Here is a 23023-nt window from a genome sequence, read left to right as displayed (position 1 = left end):
ATTCCATATATACACCACCCTGAACCCCTTAATTCGATTCCTGTCTGTAACTCATTCCGGGTATCTGTTATTCTATATATAAATCACCATGAATCCCTCGATTAGATTCCAGTCAGTAACTCACTCCCGGGTATCTGTTATTCTCTATATAAACCACCCTGAACCCCTCGATTAGATTCCAGTCTGTAACTCACTCCCGGGTATCTGTTATTCTATATATAAACCACCCTGACCCCTCGATTAGATTCCAGTGTGTAACTCACTCCCGGGTATCTGTTATTCTATATATAAACCACCCCGAACCCCTCGATTAGATTCCAGTCTGTAACTCACTCCTGGGCGTCTGTTATTCTATATACAAACCACCCTGAACCCCTCGATTAGATTCCAGCCTGTAACTCACTCCCGGGTATCTGTTATTCTGTATATAAACCACCCTGAACCCCTCGATTAGATTCCAGTGTGTAACTCACTCCCGCGTATCTGTTATTCTCTATATAAACCACCCCGAAGCCCTCGATTAGGTTCCAGTCTGTAACTCACTCCCGGGTATCTGTTATTCCATATATACACCACCCTGAACCCCTTAATTCGATTCCTGTCTGTAACTCATTCCGGGTATCTGTTATTCTATATATAAATCACCATGAATCCCTCGATTAGATTCCAGTCAGTAACTCACTCCCGGGTATCTGTTATTCTCTATATAAACCACCCTGAACCCCTCGATTAGATTCCAGTCTGTAACTCACTCCCGGGTATCTGTTATTCTATATATAAACCACCCTGACCCCTCGATTAGATTCCAGTGTGTAACTCACTCCCGGGTATCTGTTATTCTATATATAAACCACCCCGAACCCCTCGATTAGTTTCTAGTCTGTAACTCACTCCCGGGTATCTGTCATTCTCTATAGAAACCACCCTGAAACCCTCGATTCGATTCCAGTCTGTTACTCACTCCCGGGTATCTGTTATTCTATATATAAACCACCCTGAACCCCTCAATTAGATTCCAGTCTGTAACTCACTCCCGGGTATCTGTTATTCTATATATAAACCACCCCGAACCCCTCGATTAGATTCCAGTCTGTAACTCACTCCCGTGAATCTGTTATTCTGTATATAAACCACCCCGAAGCCCTCGATTAGGTTCCAGTCTGTAACTCACTCCCGGGTATCTGTTCTATATATAAATCACCCTGAATCCCTCGATTAGATTCCAGTCTTTAACTCACTCCCGGGTATCTGTTATTCTATATATAAACCACCCTGAACCCCTCGATTAGATTCCAGTCTGTAACTCACTCCTGGGCGTCTGTTATTCTATATACAAACCACCCTGAACCCCTCGATTAGATTCCAGCCTGTAACTCACTCCCGGGTATCTGTTATTCTGTATATAAACCACCCTGAACCCCTCGATTAGATTCCAGTGTGTAACTCACTCCCGCGTATCTGTTATTCTCTATATAAACCACCCCGAAGCCCTCGATTAGGTTCCAGTCTGTAACTCACTCCCGTGTATCTGTTATTCCATATATACACCACCCTGAACCCCTTAATTCGATTCCTGTCTGTACTCATTCCGGGTATCTGTTATTCTATATATAAATCACCATGAATCCCTCGATTAGATTCCAGTCAGTAACTCACTCCCGGGTATCTGTTATTCTCTATATAAACCACCCTGAACCCCTCGATTAGATTCCAGTCTGTAACTCACTCCCGGGTATCTGTTATTCTATATATAAACCACCCTGACCCCTCGATTAGATTCCAGTGTGTAACTCACTCCCGGGTATCTGTTATTCTATATATAAACCACCCTGAACCCCTCGATTAGATTCCAGTCTGTAACTCACTCTTGGGTATCTGTTATTCTATATATAAACCACCCTGAACCCCTCGATTAGATTCCAGTCTGTAACTCCCGGGTATCTGTTATTTTCTACAGAAACCACCCTGAACCCCTCGATTAGATTCCAGTCTGTAACTCACTCCCGGGTGTATGTTATTCTACATATAAACCACCCCGAACCCCTCGATCGGATTCCAGTCTGTAACTCACTCCCGGGTATCTGTTCTTCTATATATAACCACCCTGAACCCCTCGATTAGATTCCAGTCTGTAACGCCCTCCTGGGTATCTGTTATTCTAACCACCCTGAACCCCTCAATTAGATTCCAGTCTGTAACTCACTCCCGGGTATCTGTTATTCTATATATAAACCACCCCGAACCCCTCGATTAGATTCCAGTCTGTAACTCACTCCCGTGAATCTGTTATTCTATAAATAAACCACCCTGAACCCCTCGATTAGATTCCAGTCTGTGACTGACTACCGGGTATCTGTTATTCGATAGAAAACCACCCCGAACCCCTCGATTAGATTCCAGTCTGTAACTCATTCCCGGGTATCTGTTCTATATATAAATCACCCTGAACCCCTCGATTAGATTCCAGTCTCTAACTCACTCCCGGGTATCTGTTATTCTATATATAAACCACCCTGAACCCCTCGATTAGATTCCAGTCTGTAACTCACTCCTGGGCGTCTGTTATTCTATATACAAACCACCCTGAACCCCTCGATTAGATTCCAGCCTGTAACTCACTCCCGGGTATCTGTTATTCTGTATATAAACCACCCTGAACCCCTCGATTAGATTCCAGTGTGTAACTCACTCCCGCGTATCTGTTATTCTCTATATAAACCACCCCGAAGCCCTCGATTAGGTTCCAGTCTGTAACTCACTCCCGGGTATCTGTTATTCCATATATACACCACCCTGAACCCCTTAATTCGATTCCTGTCTGTAACTCATTCCGGGTATCTGTTATTCTATATATAAATCACCATGAATCCCTCGATTAGATTCCAGTCAGTAACTCACTCCCGGGTATCTGTTATTCTCTATATAAACCAACCTGAACCCCTCGATTAGATTCCAGTCTGTAACTCACTCCCGGGTATCTGTTATTCTATATATAAACCACCCTGACCCCTCGATTAGATTCCAGTGTGTAACTCACTCCCGGGTATCTGTTATTCTATATATAAACCACCCTGAACCCCTCGATTAGATTCCAGTCTGTAACTCACTCCCGGGTATCTGTTATTCTATATATAAACCACCCTGAACCCCTCTATTAGATTCCAGTCTGTAACTCACTCCCGGGTATCTGTTATTCTATATATAAACCACCCTGACCCCTCGATTAGATTCCAGTGTGTAACTCACTCCCGGGTATCTGTTATTCTATATATAAACCACCCTGAACCCCTCGATTAGATTCCAGTCTGTAACTCACTCCCGGGTATCTGTTATTCTATATATAAACCACCCTGAACGCCTCTAATAGATTCCAGTCTGTAACTCACTCCCGGGTATCTGTTATTCTATTTAAAAACCACACTGAACCCCTCGATTAGATTCCAGTCTGTAACTCACTCCCAGGCATCTGTTCCTCTGTATATAAACCACCCTGAACCCCTCGATTAGATTCCAGCCTGTAACTCACTCCCGGGTATCTGTTATTCTGTATATAAACCACCCTGAACCCCTCGATTAGATTCCAGTGTGTAACTCACTCCCGCGTATCTGTTATTCTCTATATAAACCACCCCGAAGCCCTCGATTAGGTTCCAGTCTGTAACTCACTCCCGGGTATCTGTTATTCCATATATACACCACCCTGAACCCCTTAATTCGATTCCTGTCTGTAACTCATTCCGGGTATCTGTTATTCTATATATAAATCACCATGAATCCCTCGATTAGATTCCAGTCAGTAACTCACTCCCGGGTATCTGTTATTCTCTATATAAACCACCCTGAACCCCTCGATTAGATTCCAGTCTGTAACTCACTCCCGGGTATCTGTTATTCTATATATAAACCACCCTGACCCCTCGATTAGATTCCAGTGTGTAACTCACTCCCGGGTATCTGTTATTCTATATATAAACCACCCTGAACCCCTCGATTAGATTCCAGTCTGTAACTCACTCCCGGGTATCTGTTATTCTATATATAAACCACCCTGAACCCCTCTATTAGATTCCAGTCTGTAACTCACTCCCGGGTATCTGTTATTCTATATATAAACCACCCTGACCCCTCGATTAGATTCCAGTGTGTAACTCACTCCCGGGTATCTGTTATTCTATATATAAACCACCCTGAACCCCTCGATTAGATTCCAGTCTGTAACTCACTCCCGGGTATCTGTTATTCTATATATAAACCACCCTGAACGCCTCTAATAGATTCCAGTCTGTAACTCACTCCCGGGTATCTGTTATTCTATTTAAAAACCACACTGAACCCCTCGATTAGATTCCAGTCTGTAACTCACTCCCAGGCATCTGTTCCTCTGTATATAAACCACCCTGAACCCCTCGATTGGATTCCAGTCTGCAACTCACTCCCGGATATCTGTTATTCTATATATAAACCAACCCGAACCCCTCGATTAGATTCCAGTCTGTAACTCACTCCCGGGTATCTGTTATTCTATATATAAACCACCCTGAACTCCTCGATTAGATTCCAGTCTGTAACTCACTCCCGGGTATCTGTTATTCTATATATAAACCGCCCCGAACCCCTCGATTAGATTCCAGTCTGTAACTCACTCCCGGGTATCTGTTATTCTCTATATAAACCATCCCGAACCCCTCGATTAGATTCCAGTCTGTAACTCATTCCCGCGTATCTGTTATTCTATATATAAACCACCCCGACCCCTCGATTAGATTCCAGTCTGTAACTCACTCCCGGGTATCTGTTACTCTGTATATAAACCACCCCGAACCCCTCGATTAGATTCCAGTCTGTACCTCACTCCCGGGTATCTGTTATTCTAAATATAAACCACCCCGAACCCCTCGATTAGTTTCTAGTCTGTAACTCACTCCCGGGTATCTGTCATTCTATATATAAACCACCCTGAACCCCTCGATTAGATTCCAGTCTGTTACTCACTCCCGGGTATCTGTTATTCTATATATAAACCACCCCGAACCCCTCTATTAGATTCCAGTCTGTAACTCACTCTTGGGTATCTGTTATTCTATATATAAACCACCCCGAACCCCTTGATTAGATTCCAGTCTGTAACTCACTCCCGGGTATCTGTTATTCTCCGTATAAACCACCCTGAACCCCTCGATTAGATTCCAGTCTGAAACTCATTCCTGGGCGTCTGTTGTTCTATATACAAACCACCCTGAACCCCTCGATTAGTTTCCAGTCTGTAACTCACTCCCGGGTATCTGTTATTCTCTATATAAACCACCCAAACCCCTCGATTAGATTCCAGTCTGTAACTCACCCCCGGGTATCTGTCATTCTATATATAAACCAGCCCGAACCCCTCGATTAGATTCCTGTCTGTAACTCACTCCCGGGTATCTGTTATTCTATATATAAACCACCCCGAACCCCTTGATTGGATTCCAGTCTGTAACTCACTCCCGGGTATCTGTTATTCTATACATAATCCACCCCGAACCCCTCTATTAGATTCCAGTCTGTAACTCACTCCCGGGTATCTGTTATTCTATATATAAAGCACCCCGAACCCCTCGATTAGATTCCAGTCTGTAACTCAGTCCTGGGTATCTGTTATTCTATATATAAACCCCCCTGAACCCCTCGATTAGATTCCAGTCTGTAACTCAGTCCTGGGTATCTGTTATTCTATATATAAACCACCCCGAACCCCTCGATTAGTTTCTAGTCTGTAACTCACTCCCGGGTATCTGTCATTCTCTATATAAACCACCCTGAAACCCTCGATTCGATTCCAGTCTGTTACTCACTCCCGGGTATCTGTTATTCTATATATAAACCACCCTGAACCCCTCAATTAGATTCCAGTCTGTAACTCACTCCCGGGTATCTGTTATTCTATATATAAACCACCCCGAACCCCTCGATTAGATTCCAGTCTGTAACTCACTCCCGTGAATCTGTTATTCTATAAATAAACCACCCTGAACCCCTCGATAAGATTCCAGTCTGTGACTCACTACCGGGTATCTGTTATTCGATAGAAAACCACCCCGAACCCCTCGATTAGATTCCAGTCTGTAACTCACTCCCGGGTGTCTGTTACTCTGTATATAAACCACCCTGAACGCCTCGATTAGATTCCAGTCTGTAACTCATTCCCGGGTATCTGTTCTATATATAAATCACCCTGAACCCCTCGATTAGATTCCAGTCTTTAACTCACTCCCGGGTATCTGTTATTCTATATATAAACCACCCTGAACCCCTCGATTAGATTCCAGTCTGTAACTCACTCCTGGGCGTCTGTTATTCTATATACAAACCACCCTGAACCCCTCGATTAGATTCCAGCCTGTAACTCACTCCCGGGTATCTGTTATTCTGTATATAAACCACCCTGAACCCCTCGATTAGATTCCAGTGTGTAACTCACTCCCGCGTATCTGTTATTCTCTATATAAACCACCCCGAAGCCCTCGATTAGGTTCCAGTCTGTAACTCACTCCCGTGTATCTGTTATTCCATATATACACCACCCTGAACCCCTTAATTCGATTCCTGTCTGTACTCATTCCGGGTATCTGTTATTCTATATATAAATCACCATGAATCCCTCGATTAGATTCCAGTCAGTAACTCACTCCCGGGTATCTGTTATTCTCTATATAAACCACCCTGAACCCCTCGATTAGATTCCAGTCTGTAACTCACTCCCGGGTGTCTGTTATTCTATATATAAACCACCCTGACCCCTCGATTAGATTCCAGTGTATAACTCACTCCCGGGTATCTGTTATTCTATATATAAACCACCCTGAACCCCTCGATTAGATTCCAGTCTGTAACTCACTCTTGGGTATCTGTTATTCTATATATAAACCACCCTGAACCCCTCGATTAGATTCCAGTCTGTAACTCCCAGGTATCTGTTATTCTCTATATAAACCACCCTGAACCCCTCGATTAGATTCCAGTCTGTAACTCACTCCCGGGTGTATGTTATTCTACATATAAACCACCCCGAACCCCTCGATCGGATTCCAGTCTGTAACTCACTCCCGGGTATCTGTTCTTCTATATATAACCACCCTGAACCCCTCGATTAGATTCCAGTCTGTAACGCCCTCCTGGGTATCTGTTATTCTAACCACCCTGAACCCCTCAATTAGATTCCAGTCTGTAACTCACTCCCGGGTATCTGTTATTCTATATATAAACCACCCCGAACCCCTCGATTAGATTCCAGTCTGTAACTCACTCCCGTGAATCTGTTATTCTATAAATAAACCACCCTGAACCCCTCGATTAGATTCCAGTCTGTGACTCACTACCGGGTATCTGTTATTCTATATATAAACCACCCCGAACCCCTCGATTAGATTCCAGTCTGTAACTCACTCCCGTGAATCTGTTATTCTATAAATAAACCACCCTGAACCCCTCGATTAGATTCCAGTCTGTAACTCACTCCCGGGAATCTGTTATTCGATAGAAAACCACCCCGAACCCCTCGATTAGATTCCAGTCTGTAACTCATTCCCGGGTATCTGTTCTATATATAAACCACCCTGAACCCCTCGATTAGATTCCAGTCTGTAACTCACTCCTGGGCGTCTGTTATTCTATATACAAACCACCCTGAACCCCTCGATTAGATTCCAGCCTGTAACTCACTCCCGGGTATCTGTTATTCTGTATATAAACCACCCTGAACCCCTCGATTAGATTCCAGTGTGTAACTCACTCCCGCGTATCTGTTATTCTCTATATAAACCACCCCGAAGCCCTCGATTAGGTTCCAGTCTGTAACTCACTCCCGGGTATCTGTTATTCCATATATACACCACCCTGAACCCCTTAATTCGATTCCTGTCTGTAACTCATTCCGGGTATCTGTTATTCTATATATAAATCACCATGAATCCCTCGATTAGATTCCAGTCAGTAACTCACTCCCGGGTATCTGTTCTTCTCTATATAAACCACCCTGAACCCCTCGATTAGATTCCAGTCTGTAACTCACTCCCGGGTATCTGTTATTCTATATATAAACCACCCTGACCCCTCGATTAGATTCCAGTGTGTAACTCACTCCCGGGTATCTGTTATTCTATATATAAACCACCCTGAACGCCTCTAATAGATTCCAGTCTGTAACTCACTCCCGGGTATCTGTTATTCTATTTAAAAACCACACTGAACCCCTCGATTAGATTCCAGTCTGTAACTCACTCCCAGGCATCTGTTCCTCTGTATATAAACCACCCTGAACCCCTCGATTGGATTCCAGTCTGCAACTCACTCCCGGATATCTGTTATTCTATATATAAACCAACCCGAACCCCTCGATTAGATTCCAGTCTGTAACTCACTCCCGGGTATCTGTTATTCTATATATAAACCACCCTGAACTCCTCGATTAGATTCCAGTCTGTAACTCACTCCCGGGTATCTGTTATTCTATATATAAACCGCCCCGAACCCCTCGATTAGATTCCAGTCTGTAACTCACTCCCGGGTATCTGTTATTCTCTATATAAACCATACCGAACCCCTCGATTAGATTCCAGTCTGTAACCCATTCCCGCGTATCTGCTATTCTATATATAAACCACCCCGACCCCTCGATTAGATTCCAGTCTGTAACTCACTCCCGGGTATCTGTTACTCTGTATATAAACCACCCCGAACCCCTCGATTAGATTCCAGTCTGTCCCTCACTCCCGGGTATCTGTTATTCTAAATATAAACCACCCCGAACCCCTCGATTAGTTTCTAGTCTGTAACTCACTCCCGGGTATCTGTCATTCTATATATAAACCACCCTGAACCCCTCGATTAGATTCCAGTCTGTTACTCACTCCCGGGTATCTGTTATTCTATATATAAACCACCCCGAACCCCTCTATTAGATTCCAGTCTGTAACTCACTCTTGGGTATCTGTTATTCTATATATAAACCACCCCGAACCCCTTGATTAGATTCCAGTCTGTAACTCACTCCCGGGTATCTGTTATTCTCCATATAAACCACCCTGAACCCCTCGATTAGATTCCAGTCTGTAACTCACTCCCGGGTGTCTGTTATTCTCTATATAAACCACCCTGAACCCCTCGATTAGATTCCAGTCTGTAACTCACTCCCGGGTATCTGTTATTCTGTATATAAACCACCCTGAACCCCTCGATTAGATTCCAGTCTGTAACTCACTCCCGGGTGACTGTTATTCTATATATAAACCACCCTGAACCCCTCGATTAGATTCCAGTCTGTAACTCACTCCCAGGTATCTGTTGCTCTGTGTATAAAACACCCTGAACGCCTCGATTAGATTCCAGTCTGTAACTCACTCCCGGGTGTATGTTATTCTATATATAAACCACCCGAACCCCTCGATTAGATTCCAGTCTGTAACTCACTCCCGGGTATCTGTTTTTCTGTGTATTAACCACCCCGAACCCCTCGATTAGATTCCAGTCTGTAACTCACTCCCGGGTATCTGTTATTCTATATATAAACCACCCCGAACCCCTCGATTGGATTCCAGTCTGTAACTCACTCCCGGGTATCTGTTATTCTATCTCAAAACCACCCCGAACCCCTCGATTAGATTCCAGTCTGTAACTCACTCCCGGGTATCTGTTATTCTATATAAAAACCACCCTGAACCCCTCGATTAGATTCCAGTCTGTAACTCATTCCGGGTATCTGTTATTCTATATATAAAACACGCCGAACCCCTCGGTTCGATTCCAGTCCGTAACTCACTCCCGGGTATCTGTTATTCTATATATAAACCGCCCCGAACCCCTCGATTAGATTCCAGTCCGTAACTCACTCCCGGGTATCTGTTATTCTATATATAAACCCCCCGAACCCCTCGCTGAGATTTCAGTCTGTAACTCACTCCCGCGTATCTGTTATTCTCTCTATAAACCACCCCGAACCCCTCGATTAGATTCCAGTCTCAAACTCATTCCTGGGCGTCTGTTGTTCTATATACAAACCACCCTGAACCCCTCGATTAGTTTCCAGTCTGTAACTCACTCCCGGGTATCTGTTATTCTCTATATAAACCACCCCGAACCCCTCGATTAGATTCCAGTCTGTAACTCACCCCCGGGTATCTGTCATTCTATATATAAACCAGCCCGAACCCCTCGATTAGATTCCTGTCTGTAACTCACTCCCGGGTATCTGTTATTCTATATATAAACCACCCCGAACCCCTTGATTGGATTCCAGTCTGTAACTCACTCCCGGGTATCTGTTATTCTATACATAAACCACCCCGAACCCCTCTATTAGATTCCAGTCTGTAACTCACTCCCGGGTATCTGTTATTCTATATATAAAGCACCCCGAACCCCTGGATTAGATTCCAGTCTGTAACTCAGTCCTGGGTATCTGTTATTCTATATATAAACCCCCCTGAACCCCTCGATTAGATTCCAGTCTGTAACTCAGTCCTGGGTATCTGTTATTCTATATATAAACCACCCCGAACCCCTCGATTAGTTTCTAGTCTGTAACTCACTCCCGGGTATCTGTCATTCTCTATATAAACCACCCTGAAACCCTCGATTCGATTCCAGTCTGTTACTCACTCCCGGGTATCTGTTATTCTATATATAAACCACCCCGAACCCCTCTATTAGATTCCAGTCTGTAACTCACTCTTGGGTATCTGTTATTCTATATATAAACCACCCCGAGCCCCTTGATTAGATTCCAGTCTGTAACTCACTCCCGGGTATCTGTTATTCTCCATATAAACCACCCTGAACCCCTCGATTAGATTCCAGTCTGTAACTCACTCCCGGGTATCTGTTATTCTCTATATAAACCAACCTGAAATCCTCGATTAGATTCTAGTCTGTAACTCACTCCCGGGTGTTTGTTATTCTATATATAAACCACCCTGAACCCCTCGATTAGATTCCAGTCTGTAACTCACTCCCGGGTGTATGTTATTCTCTATATAAACCACCCTGAACCCCTCGATTAGATTCCAGTCTGTAACTCACTCCCGGGTATCTGTTATTCTCTATATAAACCACCCTGAACCCCTCGATTAGATTCCAGTCTGTAACTCACTCCCGGGTGACTGTTATTCTATATATAAACCACCCTGAACCCCTCGATTAGATTCCAGTCTGTAACTCACTCCCAGGTATCTGTTACTCTGTATATAAAACACCCTGAACGCCTCGATTAGATTCCAGTCTGTAACTCACTCCGGGGTCTCTGTTATTCTATATATAAACCACCCCGACCCTCGATTAAATTCCAGTCTGTAACTCACTCCCACGTATCTGTTATTCTATATATAAACCACCCCGAACCACTCGATTAGATTCCAGTCTGTAACTCATTCCCGGGTATCTGTTCTATATATAAACCACCCGAATCCCTCGATTAGATTCCAGTCTGTAACTCACTCCCGGGTATCTGTTATTCTATATATAAACCACCCTGAACCCGCCGATTAGATTCCAGTCTGTAACTCACTCCCGGGTACCTGTTTTTCTGTGTATTAACCACCCCGAACCCCTCGATTAGATTCCAGTCTGTAACTCACTCCCGGGTATCTGTTATCCTATATACAAACCACCCTGAACCCCTCGATTAGTTTCCAGTCTGTAACTCACTCCCGGGTATCTGTTATTCTCTATATAAACCACCCCGAACCCCTCGATTAGATTCCAGTCTGTAACTCACCCCCGGGTATCTGTCATTCTATATATAAACCAGCCCGAACCCCTCGATTAGATTCCAGTCTGTAACTCACTCCCGGGTATCTGTTATTCTATATATAAACCACCCCGAACCCCTTGATTGGATTCCAGTCTGTAACTCACTCCCGGGTATCTGTTATTCTATATATAAACCACCCCGAACCCCTCGATTAGATCCCAGTCTGTAACTCACTCCCGGGTATCTGTTATTCTCTATATAAACAACACTGAACCCCTCGATTAGATTCCAGTCTGTAACTCACTCCCTGGTATCTGTTATTCTATATATAAACCACCCTGAACCCCTCGATTAGATTCCAGTCTGTAACTCACTCCCGGGTATCTGTTATTCTATATATAAACCACCCTGAACGCCTCGATTAGATTCCAGTCTGTAACTCACTCCCGGGTATCTGTTATTCTATATATAAACCACCCTGAACTCCTCGATTAGATTCCAGTCTGTAACTCACTCCCGGGTATCTGTTATTCTATATATAAACCACCCCGAACCCCTCGATTAGATTCCAGTCTGTAACTCACTCCCGGGTATCTGTTATTCTCTATATAAACCATCCCGAACCCCTCGATTAGATTCCAGTCTGTAACTCATTCCCGCGTATCTGTTATTCTATATATAAACCACCCCGACCCCTCGATTAGATTCCAGTCTGTAACTCACTCCCGGGTATCTGTTACTCTGTATATAAACCACCCCAAACCCCTCGATTAGATTCCAGTCTGTAACTCACTCCTGGGTATCTGTTATTCTAACCACCCTGAACCCCTCAATTAGATTCCAGTCTGTAACTCACTCCCGGGTATCTGTTATTCTATATATAAACCACCCCGAACCCCTCGATTAGATTCCAGTCTGTAACTCACTCCCGTGAATCTGTTATTCTATAAATAAACCACCCTGAACCCCTCGATTAGATTCCAGTCTGTGACTCACTACCGGGTATCTGTTATTCGATAGAAAACCACCCCGAACCCCTCGATTAGATTCCAGTCAGTAACTCATTCCCGGGTATCTGTTCTATATATAAATCACCCTGAACCCCTCGATTAGATTCCAGTCTCTAACTCACTCCCGGGTATCTGTTATTCTATATATAAACCACCCTGAACCCCTCGATTAGATTCCAGTCTGTAACTCACTCCTGGGCGTCTGTTATTCTATATATAAACCCCCCGAACCCCTCGCTGAGATTCCAGTCTGTAACTCACTCCCGGGTATCTGTTATTCTATATATAAACCACCCTGAACCCCTCGATTAGATTCCAGCCTGTAACTCACTCCCGGGTATCTGTTATTCTGTATATAAACCACCCTGAACCCCTCGATTAGATTCCAGTGTGTAACTCACTCCCGCGTATCTGTTATTCTCTATATAAACCACCCCGAAGCCCTCGATTAGGTTCCAGTCTGTAACTCACTCCCGGGTATCTGTTATTCCATATATACACCACCCTGAACCCCTTAATTCGATTCCTGTCTGTAACTCATTCCGGGTATCTGTTATTCTATATATAAATCACCATGAATCCCTCGATTAGATTCCAGTCAGTAACTCACTCCCGGGTATCTGTTATTCTCTATATAAACCACCCTGAACCCCTCGATTAGATTCCAGTCTGTAACTCACTCCCGGGTATCTGTTATTCTCTATATAAACCACCCCGAACCCCTCGATTAGATTCCAGTCTGTAACTCACCCCCGGGTATCTGTCATTCTATATATAAACCAGCCCGAACCCCTCGATTAGATTCCTGTCTGTAACTCACTCCCGGGTATCTGTTATTCTATATATAAACCACCCCGAACCCCTTGATTGGATTCCAGTCTGTAACTCACTCCCGGGTATCTGTTATTCTATACATAAACCACCCCGAACCCCTCTATTAGATTCCAGTCTGTAACTCACTCCCGGGTATCTGTTATTCTATATATAAAGCACCCCGAACCCCTCGATTAGATTCCAGTCTGTAACTCAGTCCTGGGTATCTGTTATTCTATATATAAACCCCCCTGAACCCCTCGATTACATTCCAGTCTGTAACTCAGTCCTGGGTATCTGTTATTCTATATATAAACCACCCCGAACCCCTCGATTAGTTTCTAGTCTGTAACTCACTCCCGGGTATCTGTCATTCTCTATATAAACCACCCTGAAACCCTCGATTCGATTCCAGTCTGTTACTCACTCCCGGGTATCTGTTATTCTATATATAAACCACCCCGAACCCCTCTATTAGATTCCAGTCTGTAACTCACTCTTGGGTATCTGTTATTCTATATATAAACCACCCCGAACCCCTTGATTAGATTCCAGTCTGTAACTCACTCCCGGGTATCTGTTATTCTCCATATAAACCACCCTGAACCCCTCGATTAGATTCCAGTCTGTAACTCACTCCCGGGTATCTGTTATTCTCTATATAAACCAACCTGAACTCCTCGATTAGATTTTATCTGTAACTCACTCCCGGGTGTCTGTTATTCTATATATAAACCACCCTGAACCCCTCGATTAGATTCCAGTCTGTAACTCACTCCCGGGTGTATGTTATTCTCTATATAAACCACCCTGAACCCCTCGATTAGATTCCAGTCTGTAACTCACTCCCGGGTATCTGTTATTCTCTATATAAACCACCCTGAACCCCTCGATTAGATTCCAGTCTGTAACTCACTCCCGGGTGACTGTTATTCTATATATAAACCACCCTGAACCCCTCGATTAGTTTCCAGTCTGTAACTCACTCCCGGGTATCTGTTATTCTCTATATAAACCACCCCGAACCCCTCGATTAGATTCCAGTCTGTAACTCACCCCCGGGTATCTGTCATTCTATATATAAACCAGCCCGAACCCCTCGATTAGATTCCAGTCTGTAACTCACTCCCGGGTATCTGTTATTCTATATATAAACCACCCCGAACCCCTTGATTGGATTCCAGTCTGGAACTCACTCCCGGGTATCTGTTATTCTATATATAAACCACCCCGAACCCCTCGATTAGATCCCAGTCTGTAACTCACTCCCGGGTATCTGTTATTCTCTATATAAACAACCCTGAACCCCTCGATTAGATTCCAGTCTGTAACTCACTCCCGGGTATCTGTTATTCTATATATAAACCGCCCCGAACCCCTCGATTAGATTCCAGTCTGTAACTCACTCCCGGGTATCTGTTATTCTATACATAAACCACCCCGAACCCCTCGATTAGATTCCAGTCTGTAACTCACTCCCGGGTATCTGTTATTCTATATATAAACCACCCCGAACCCCTCGATTAGATTCCAGTCTGTAACTCACTCCCGGGTATCTGTTATTCTATATATAAACCACCCCGAACCCCTCGATTAGATTCCAGTCTGTAACTCACTCCCGGGTATCTGTTATTCTATACATAAACCACCCCGAACCCCTCGATTAGATTCCAGTCTGTAACTCACTCCCGGGTATCTGTTATTCTATATATAAACCACCCCGAACCCCTCGATTAGATTCCAGTCTGTAACTCACTCCCGGGTATCTGTTATTCTATATATCAACCACCCCGAACCCCTCGATTAGATTCCAGTCTGTAACTCACTCCCGGGTATCTGTTATTCTATATATAAACCACCCTGAACTCCTCGATTAGATTCCAGTCTGTAACTCACTCCCGGGTATCTGTTATTCTATATATAAACCACCCCAAAGCCCTCGATTAGATTCCAGTCTGTAACTCACTCCCGGGTGTCTGTTATTCTATATATAAACCACCCCGAACCCCTCGATTAGATTCCAGTCTGTAACTCACTCCCGGGTATCTGTTATTCTATATATAAACCACCCTGAACTCCTCGATTAGATTCCAGTCTGTAACTCACTCCCGGGTGTCTGTTATTCTATATATAAACCACCCTGAACCCCTCGATTAGATTCCAGTCTGTAACTCACTCCCGGGTATCTGTTATTCTATATATAAACCACCCTGAACTCCTCGATTAGATTCCAGTCTGTAACTCACTCCCGGGTGTCTGTTATTCTATATATAAACCACCCTGAACTCCTCGATTAGATTCCAGTCTGTAACTCACTCCCGAGTATCTGTTATTCTATATATAAACCACCCCGAACCCCTCGATTAGATTCCAGTCTGTAACTCCCGGGTATCTGTTATTCTATATATAAACCGCCCTGAACCCCTCGATTAGATTCCAGTCTGTAACTCACTCCCGGGTATCTGTTATTCTATATATAAACCGCCCCGTACCCCTCGATTGGATTCCAGTCTGTAACTCACTCCCGGGTATCTGTTATTCTATATATAAACCGCCCCGAACCCCTCAATTGGATTCCAGTCTGTAACTCACTGCTGGGTATCTGTTATTCTATATATAAACCACCCTGAACCCCTCGATTAGATTCCAGTCTGTAACTCACTCCCGGGTATCTGTTATTCTATATATAAACCGCCCCGTACCCCTCGATTAGATTCCAGTCTGTAACTCACTCCCGGGTATCTGTTACTCTATATAGAAACCACCCCGAACCCCTCGATTGGATTCCAGTCTGTAACTCACTGCTGGGTATCTGTTACTGTTGGTTTTGTTGACCGCTGTGTGTACAGACGTTAGCAGGTCTCTGACTGTCTGCTGTACGTGTCTAGGTCTTGGCGAAGCTGAGCTGTGGTTTGCATAAACCGAATGCTCAGACGATCCTGCCGATGTGCTCCGTGTCTGGACTGTTTGATGCTCTGCCCGTTGGAAAAATGTAAGCATACCGTATTTCAGTGTGCTTGAGTGGGGATAAAAGATAGCAGTTCAGAGTCGGTGTTTCATTGTCCTTGTTAAGCATTATTTAATGGGTATTTCTTCATGATGTTGAAGTTAATTTTGAGAAGGAGTTAATAATAAAGTTTGTTTTAATTGCCATGTCCCTGTTTGAGCATGTGATCGCTTCTGGAACAAGGTATCCTTTCTCAGTGTGACCAAATTAAATATAATATTGGGGTTTCTGCCCAGTGTCCGAGACACTGTTGGGGCCTGGTTCTAGTCAGGACAATGTCCAGAAAGAGATGGTGTGTCTACTGTGTGGAGAGAGTCCGTCAGCATTGTGATACCCCTGTAGTCGAATGGCCCACTGAGCATCACTGAATCTCAAACCTGAATCCAGGAGAAGGGTGTGGGGGTCACAGGGGAATCTCCAAACCCCTGACTACGTCACCCTCGCATGCCAATCCCTCCTGTCACCCAGAAGTACTCAACAAGTTAACTTCACCCCTCCTGACCTCTCCATCCAGGGTCCCAGGTTCGATTCCGGCTTGGGTCACTGTCTGTGCGGAGTCTGCACATCCTCCCCGTGTCTGCGTGGGTTTCCTCCGGGGGCTCCGGGTTCCTCCCACAAGTCCAAAGATGTGCAGGTTAGGTGGATTGGCCATGATAAATTGCCCTTAGTGTCCAAAATTGCCCTTAGGGTTGGGTGGGGTTGCTGGGTTATGGGGTTAGGGTGGAGATGTTGACCTTGGGTAGGGTGCTCTTTCCAAGAGCCGGTGCAGACTCGATGGGCCGAATGGCCTCCTTCTGCACTGTAAATTCTGTGATAATCTCTCGTCTCTTGTTTCAGCCGCAATCTTGGTGGGAAGTTCGGGGAGTCTGTCACTGAGCAACTCCACATCAAGTACATGGGACAGCTGCGAGCGTTCACAGAGTCTCGGCTCCACATGGACTTTGGAGAGAAAACTGGGTAAGACAACACACCCCTGAGCCCAGCTGCTGCGCCTGTTCCGGCGACCGCCACTCCCCGACTACCGCTGTCACCGCCATCTCCGACCGCCCTCCCGTCCCTGACCGCCCGCCCCGGTCTCCGACTGCCCCCCGTCTCCGACCGCCCCCGTCTCCGACCGCCCCGACTCCGACCGCCCCCGTCTCCGACCGCCCCCGTCTCCGACCGCCCCGACTCCGACCGCCCCCGTCTCCGACCGCCCCGACTCCGACCGCCCCCTTCTCCGACCGCCCCGACTCCGACTGCCCCGTCTCCGACCGCCCCCGTCTCCGACCGCCCCGACTCCGACTGCCCCCCGTCTCCGACCGCCCTCCCGTCTCCGACCGCCCCGACTCCGACCGCCCCGACTCCGACTGCCCCCCGTCTCCGACCGCCCTCCCGTCCCTGACCGCCCGCCCCGGTCTCCGACTGCCCCCCGTCTCCGACCGCCCCCGTCTCCGACCGCCCCGACTCCGACTGCCCCGTCTCCGACTGCCCCCGTCTCCGACCGCCCCGTCTCCGACCGCCCCGACTCCGACTGCCCCGTCTCCGACCGCCCCCGACTCCGACTGCCCCGTCTCCGACTGCCCCGACTCCGACCGCCCCCTTCTCCGACCGCCCCGTCTCCGACTGCCCCGTCTCCGACCGCCCCCGACTCCGACTGCCCCGTCTCCGACTGCCCTCCGTCTCCGACCGCCCTCCCGTCCCTGACGGCCCGCCCCGGTCTCCGACTGCCCCCCGTCTTTTGCACTGAGTGCTGAATTTGGTGCTTTTTGAGTGCGATAGTGAGAGTTTGGTGACCGAGGGAGTTAGGTGAGGAGGGAGTAAGGTGCTCCTTTCATTTTGTTTCCGACATTTCCGCAAAGAGTGAGAAGAGAGCCAGGAGTTTACAGGAAGTGTAGCTGACTGGGAGCAGAGTCGGAGGGCGGAGATCTAGTTAGTCCACACAGCAGCTATATTCTGTCAGGTAAGAGGGGATGGAGGCTAGGCCAGTTACATGCTCCTCCTGTAGGATGTGGGTGGTGAGGGATACCACCGGTGTCCCCGCTGACTATACCTGCGGGAAGTGCACCCAACTTCAGCTCCTCAAAGACCGTGTTAGGGAACTGGAGCTGAAGCTGGATGAACTTCGGATCATCCGGGAGGCAGAGGGGGTGATTGAGAAGATTTACAGGGAGGTAACCACACCCAAGGTACAGGACAAGAATAGCTGGGTTACAGTCAGGGGGAAAAAAACAAACAGGCAGACAGTGCAGGGATCCCTCGTGGCCGTTCCCCTTCAAAACAAGTATACCGTTTTGGATGCTGTTGGGGGGGATGACCTACCGGGAGAAGGCCCTAGCGGCCAGGTCTCTGGCACGGAGTCTAGCTCTGGGGCTCAGAAGGGAAGGGGGGAGAATAGAAAAGCAATAGTTGTAGGAGATTCAATGGTTAGGGGAATAGATAGGAGATTCTGTGGTCGCGAGCGAGACTCCCGGAAGGTATGTTGCCTCCCGGGTGCCAGGGCCAGGGATGTCTCGGATCGTGTCTTCAGGATCCCTAAGGGGGAGGGTGAGCAGCCAGAAGTCGTGGTGCACATTGGTACCAACGACATAGGTAGGAAAAGGGGTGTGGAGGTAATAAACAAGTTGAGGGAGTTAGGCTGGAAGTTGAAAGCCAGGACAGACAGAGTTGTCATCCCTGGTTTGTTGCCGGTGCCACGTGATAGTGAGGCTAGGAATAGGGAGAGAGTGCAGTTGAACACGTGGCTGCAGGAATGGTGTAGGAGGGAGGGCTTCAGGTATTTGGATAATTGGAGCGCATTCTGGGGAAGGTGGGACCTGTACAAGCAGGACGGGTTGCATCTGAACCAGAGGGGCACCAATATCCTGGGAGGGAGGTTTGCTAGTACTCTTCGGGAGGGTTTAAACTAATTTGGCAGGGGAATGGGAACCGGATTTGTAGTCCAGCAACTAAGGTAGCCGATATTCAGGACGCCAAAGCATGTAATGAGGCAGTGGGGAAGGGAACACTGACAAAGGAGAGTATTTGCAGGCACGGAGATGGGTTGAAGTGTGTATACTTCAACGCAAGAAGCATCAGGAATAAGGTGGGTGAACTTAAGGCATGGATCGGTACTTGGGACTACGATGTGGTGGCCATCACGGAAACTTGGATAGAAGAGGGGCAGAAATGGTTGTTGGAGGTCTCTGGTTATAGATGTTTCAATAAGATTAGGGAGGGTGGTAAAAGAGGTGGGGGGGGTGGCATTATTAATTAGAGATAGTATAACAGCTGCAGAAAGGCAGTTCGAGGAGTATCACCCTATTGAGGTAGTGTGGGTTGAAGTCAGAAATAGGAAAGGAGCAGTCACCTTGTTAGGAGTTTTCTATAGGCCCCCCAATAGTAGCAGAGATGTGGAGGAACAGATTGGGAAACAGATTTTGGAAAGGTGCAGAAGTCATAGGGTAGTAGTCATGGGCGACTTTAACTTCCCAAATATTGAGTGGAAACTCTTTAGATCAAATAGTTTGGATGGGGTGGTGTTTGTGCAGTGTGTCCAGGAAGCTTTTCTAACACAGTATGTAGATTGTCCGACCAGAGGAGGGGCAATATTGGATTTAGTACTGGGTAATGAGCCAGGGCAAGTGATAGATTTGTTAGTGGGGGAGCATTTTGGAGATAGTGACCACAATTCTGTGACTTTCACTTTAGTAATGGAGAGGGATAGGTGCGTGCAACAGGGCAAGGTTTACAATTGGGGGAAGGGTAAATACGATGTTGTCAGACAAGAATTGAAGTGCATAAGTTGGGAACATAGGCTGGCAGGGAAGGACACAAGTGAAATGTGGAACTTGTTCAAGGAACAGGTGCTCCGTGTCCTTGATATGTATGTACCTGTCAGGCAGGGAAGAGATGGTCGAGTGAGGGAACCATGGTTGACAAGAGAGGTTGAATGTCTTGTTAAGAGAAAAAAGGTGACTTATGTAAGGCTGAAGAAACAAGGTTCAGACAGGGCATTGGAGGGATACAAGATAGCCAGGAGGGAACTGAAGAAAGGGATTAGGAGAGCTAAGAGAGGGCATGAACAATCTTTGGCGGGTAGGATCAAGGAAAACCCCAAGGCCTTTTACACATATGTGAGAAATATGAGAATGACTAGAGCGAGGGTAGGTCCGATCAAGGATAGTAGCGGGAGATTGTGTATTGAGTCTGAAGAGATAGGAGAGGTCTTGAATGAGTACTTTTCTTCTGTATTTACAAATGAGAGGGGCGATATTGTTGGAGAGGACAGTGTGAAACAGATTGGTAAGCTCGAGGAAATACTTGTTAGGAAGGAAGATGTGTTGGGCATTTTGAAAAACTTGAGGATAGACAAGTCTCCCGGGCCTGACGGGATATATCCAAGGATTCTATGGGAAGCAAGAGATGAAATTGCAGAGCCGTTGGCAATGATCTTTTCGTCCTCACTGTCAACAGGGGTGGTACCAGGGGATTGGAGAGTGGCGAATGTCGTGCCCCTGTTCAAAAAAGGAACTAGGGATAACCCTGGGAATTACAGGCCAGTTAGTCTTACTTTGGTGGTAGGCAAAGTAATGGAAAGGGTACTGAAGGATAGGATTTCTGAGCATCTGGAAAGACACTGCTTGATTCGGGATAGTCAGCACGGATTTGTGAGGGGTAGGTCTTGCCTTACAAGTCTTATTGAATTCTTTGAGGAGGTGACCAAGCATGTGGATGAAGGTAAAGCAGTGGATGTAGTGTACATGGATTTTAGTAAGGCATTTGATAAAGTTCCCCATGGTCGGCTTCTGCACAAAGTAAGGAGGCATGGGATAGTGGGAAATTTGGCCAGTTGGATAACGAACTGGCTAACCGATAGAAGTCAGAGAGTGGTGGTGGATGGCAAATATTCAGCCTGGATCCCCGTTACCAGTGGTGTACCGCAGGGATCAGTTCTGGGTCCTCTGCTGTTTGTGATTTTCATTAATGACTTGGATGAGGGAGTTGAAGGGTGGGTCAGTAAATTTGCAGACGATACGAAGATTGGTGGAGTTGTGGATAGTAAGGAGGGCTGTTGTCGGCTGCAAAGAGACATAGATAGGATGCAGAGCTGGGCTGAGAAGTGGCAGATGGAGTTTAACCCTGAAAAGTGTGAGGTTGTCCATTTTGGAAGGACAAATATGAATGCGGAATACAGGGTTAACGGTAGAGTTCTTGGCATTGTGGAGGAGCAGAGAGACCTTGGGGTCTATGTTCATACATCTTTGAAAGTTGCCACTCAAGTGGATAGAGCTGTGAAGAAGGCCTATGGTGTGCTCGCGTTCATTAACAGAGGGATTGAATTTAAGAGCCGTGAGGTGATGATGCAGCTGTACAAAACTTTGGTAAGGCCACATTTGGAGTACTGTGTACAGTTCTGGTCGCCTCATTTTAGGAAGGATGTGGAAGCTTTGGAAAAGGTGCAAAGAAGATTTACCAGGATGTTGCCTGGAATGGAGAGTAGGTCTTACGAGGAAAGGTTGAGTGTGCTAGGCCTTTTCTCATTAGAGCGGAGAAGGATGAGGGGCGACTTGATAGAGGTTTATAAGATGATCAGGGGAATAGATAGAGTAGACAGTCAGAGACTTTTTCCCCAGGTGGAACACACCATTACAAGGGGACATAAATTTAAGGTGAAAGGTGGAAGATATAGGAGGGATATCAGAGGTAGGTTCTTTACCCAGAGAGTAGTGGGGGCATGGAATGCACTGCCTGTGGAAGTAGTTGAGTCGGAAACATTAGGGACCTTCAAGCAGCTGTTGGATAGGTACATGGATTACGGGAAAATGATATAGTGTAGATTTATTTGTTCTTAAGGGCAGCACGGTAGCATTGTGGTTAGCACAATTGCTTCACAGCTCCATGGTCCCAGGTTCGATTCCGGCTTGGGTCATTGTCTGTGCGGAGTCTGCACATCCTCCCCGTGTCTGCGTGGGTTTCCTCCGGGTGCTCCGGTTTCCTCCCACAGTCCAAAGATGTGCAGGTTAGGTGAATTGGCCAATGATAAATTGCCCTTAATGTCCAAATTGCCCTTGGTGTTGGGTGGAGGTGTTGAGTTTGGGTGGGGTGCTCTTTCCAAGAGCCGGTGCAGACTCAGGGGGCCGAATGGCCTCCTTCTGCACTGTAAATTCAATGATAATCTATGATTAATCTAGGACAAAGGTTCGGCACAACATTGTGGGCCGAAGGGCCTGTTCTGTGCTGTATTTTCTATGTTCTATGTCTCCGACCGCCCCGTCTCCGACCGCCCCGTCTCCGACTGCCCCCCCGTCTCCGACCGCCCCCCGTCTCCGACCGCCCCGTCTCCGACTGCCCCCCCGTCTCCGACCGCCCCCCGTCTCCGACCGCCCCGTCTCCGACCGCCCCCCCCCCCCCCCGTCTCTGACCGCCCGCCCCCCGTCTCCGACCGCCCCCGTCTCCGACCGCCCCCCCCCCCCCCCCCCCGTCTCCGACCGCCCCGTCTCCGACCGCCCC

The 23023-nt window shown here is 46.6% G+C and overlaps 2 protein-coding genes across 3 annotated transcripts in view; both read left to right on the top strand.

Moving 5' to 3' along the window:
- The window catches only part of LOC140411246 (kinesin light chain 1-like), a 669745-nt gene that overhangs the window by 383083 nt on the left and 263639 nt on the right, over positions 1-23023 (top strand). The window lies entirely within an intron of this gene.
- The window catches only part of polh (polymerase (DNA directed), eta), a 169315-nt gene that overhangs the window by 107613 nt on the left and 38679 nt on the right, over positions 1-23023 (top strand). Inside the window, exons 5-6 of the mRNA XM_072500359.1 lie at positions 16434-16537; positions 17390-17509. Of these exons, the coding sequence (XP_072356460.1) occupies positions 16434-16537; positions 17390-17509 (224 nt within the window). The remainder of the gene's footprint in view (positions 1-16433; positions 16538-17389; positions 17510-23023) is intronic.

The sequence above is a fragment of the Scyliorhinus torazame genome, chromosome 4, assembly GCF_047496885.1.
Source record: "Scyliorhinus torazame isolate Kashiwa2021f chromosome 4, sScyTor2.1, whole genome shotgun sequence".
Lineage (NCBI taxonomy): Eukaryota > Metazoa > Chordata > Chondrichthyes > Carcharhiniformes > Scyliorhinidae > Scyliorhinus > Scyliorhinus torazame.
Note: the sequence above shows the minus strand (reverse complement) of the source record. Positions and strands in the feature narration are given on the sequence as shown.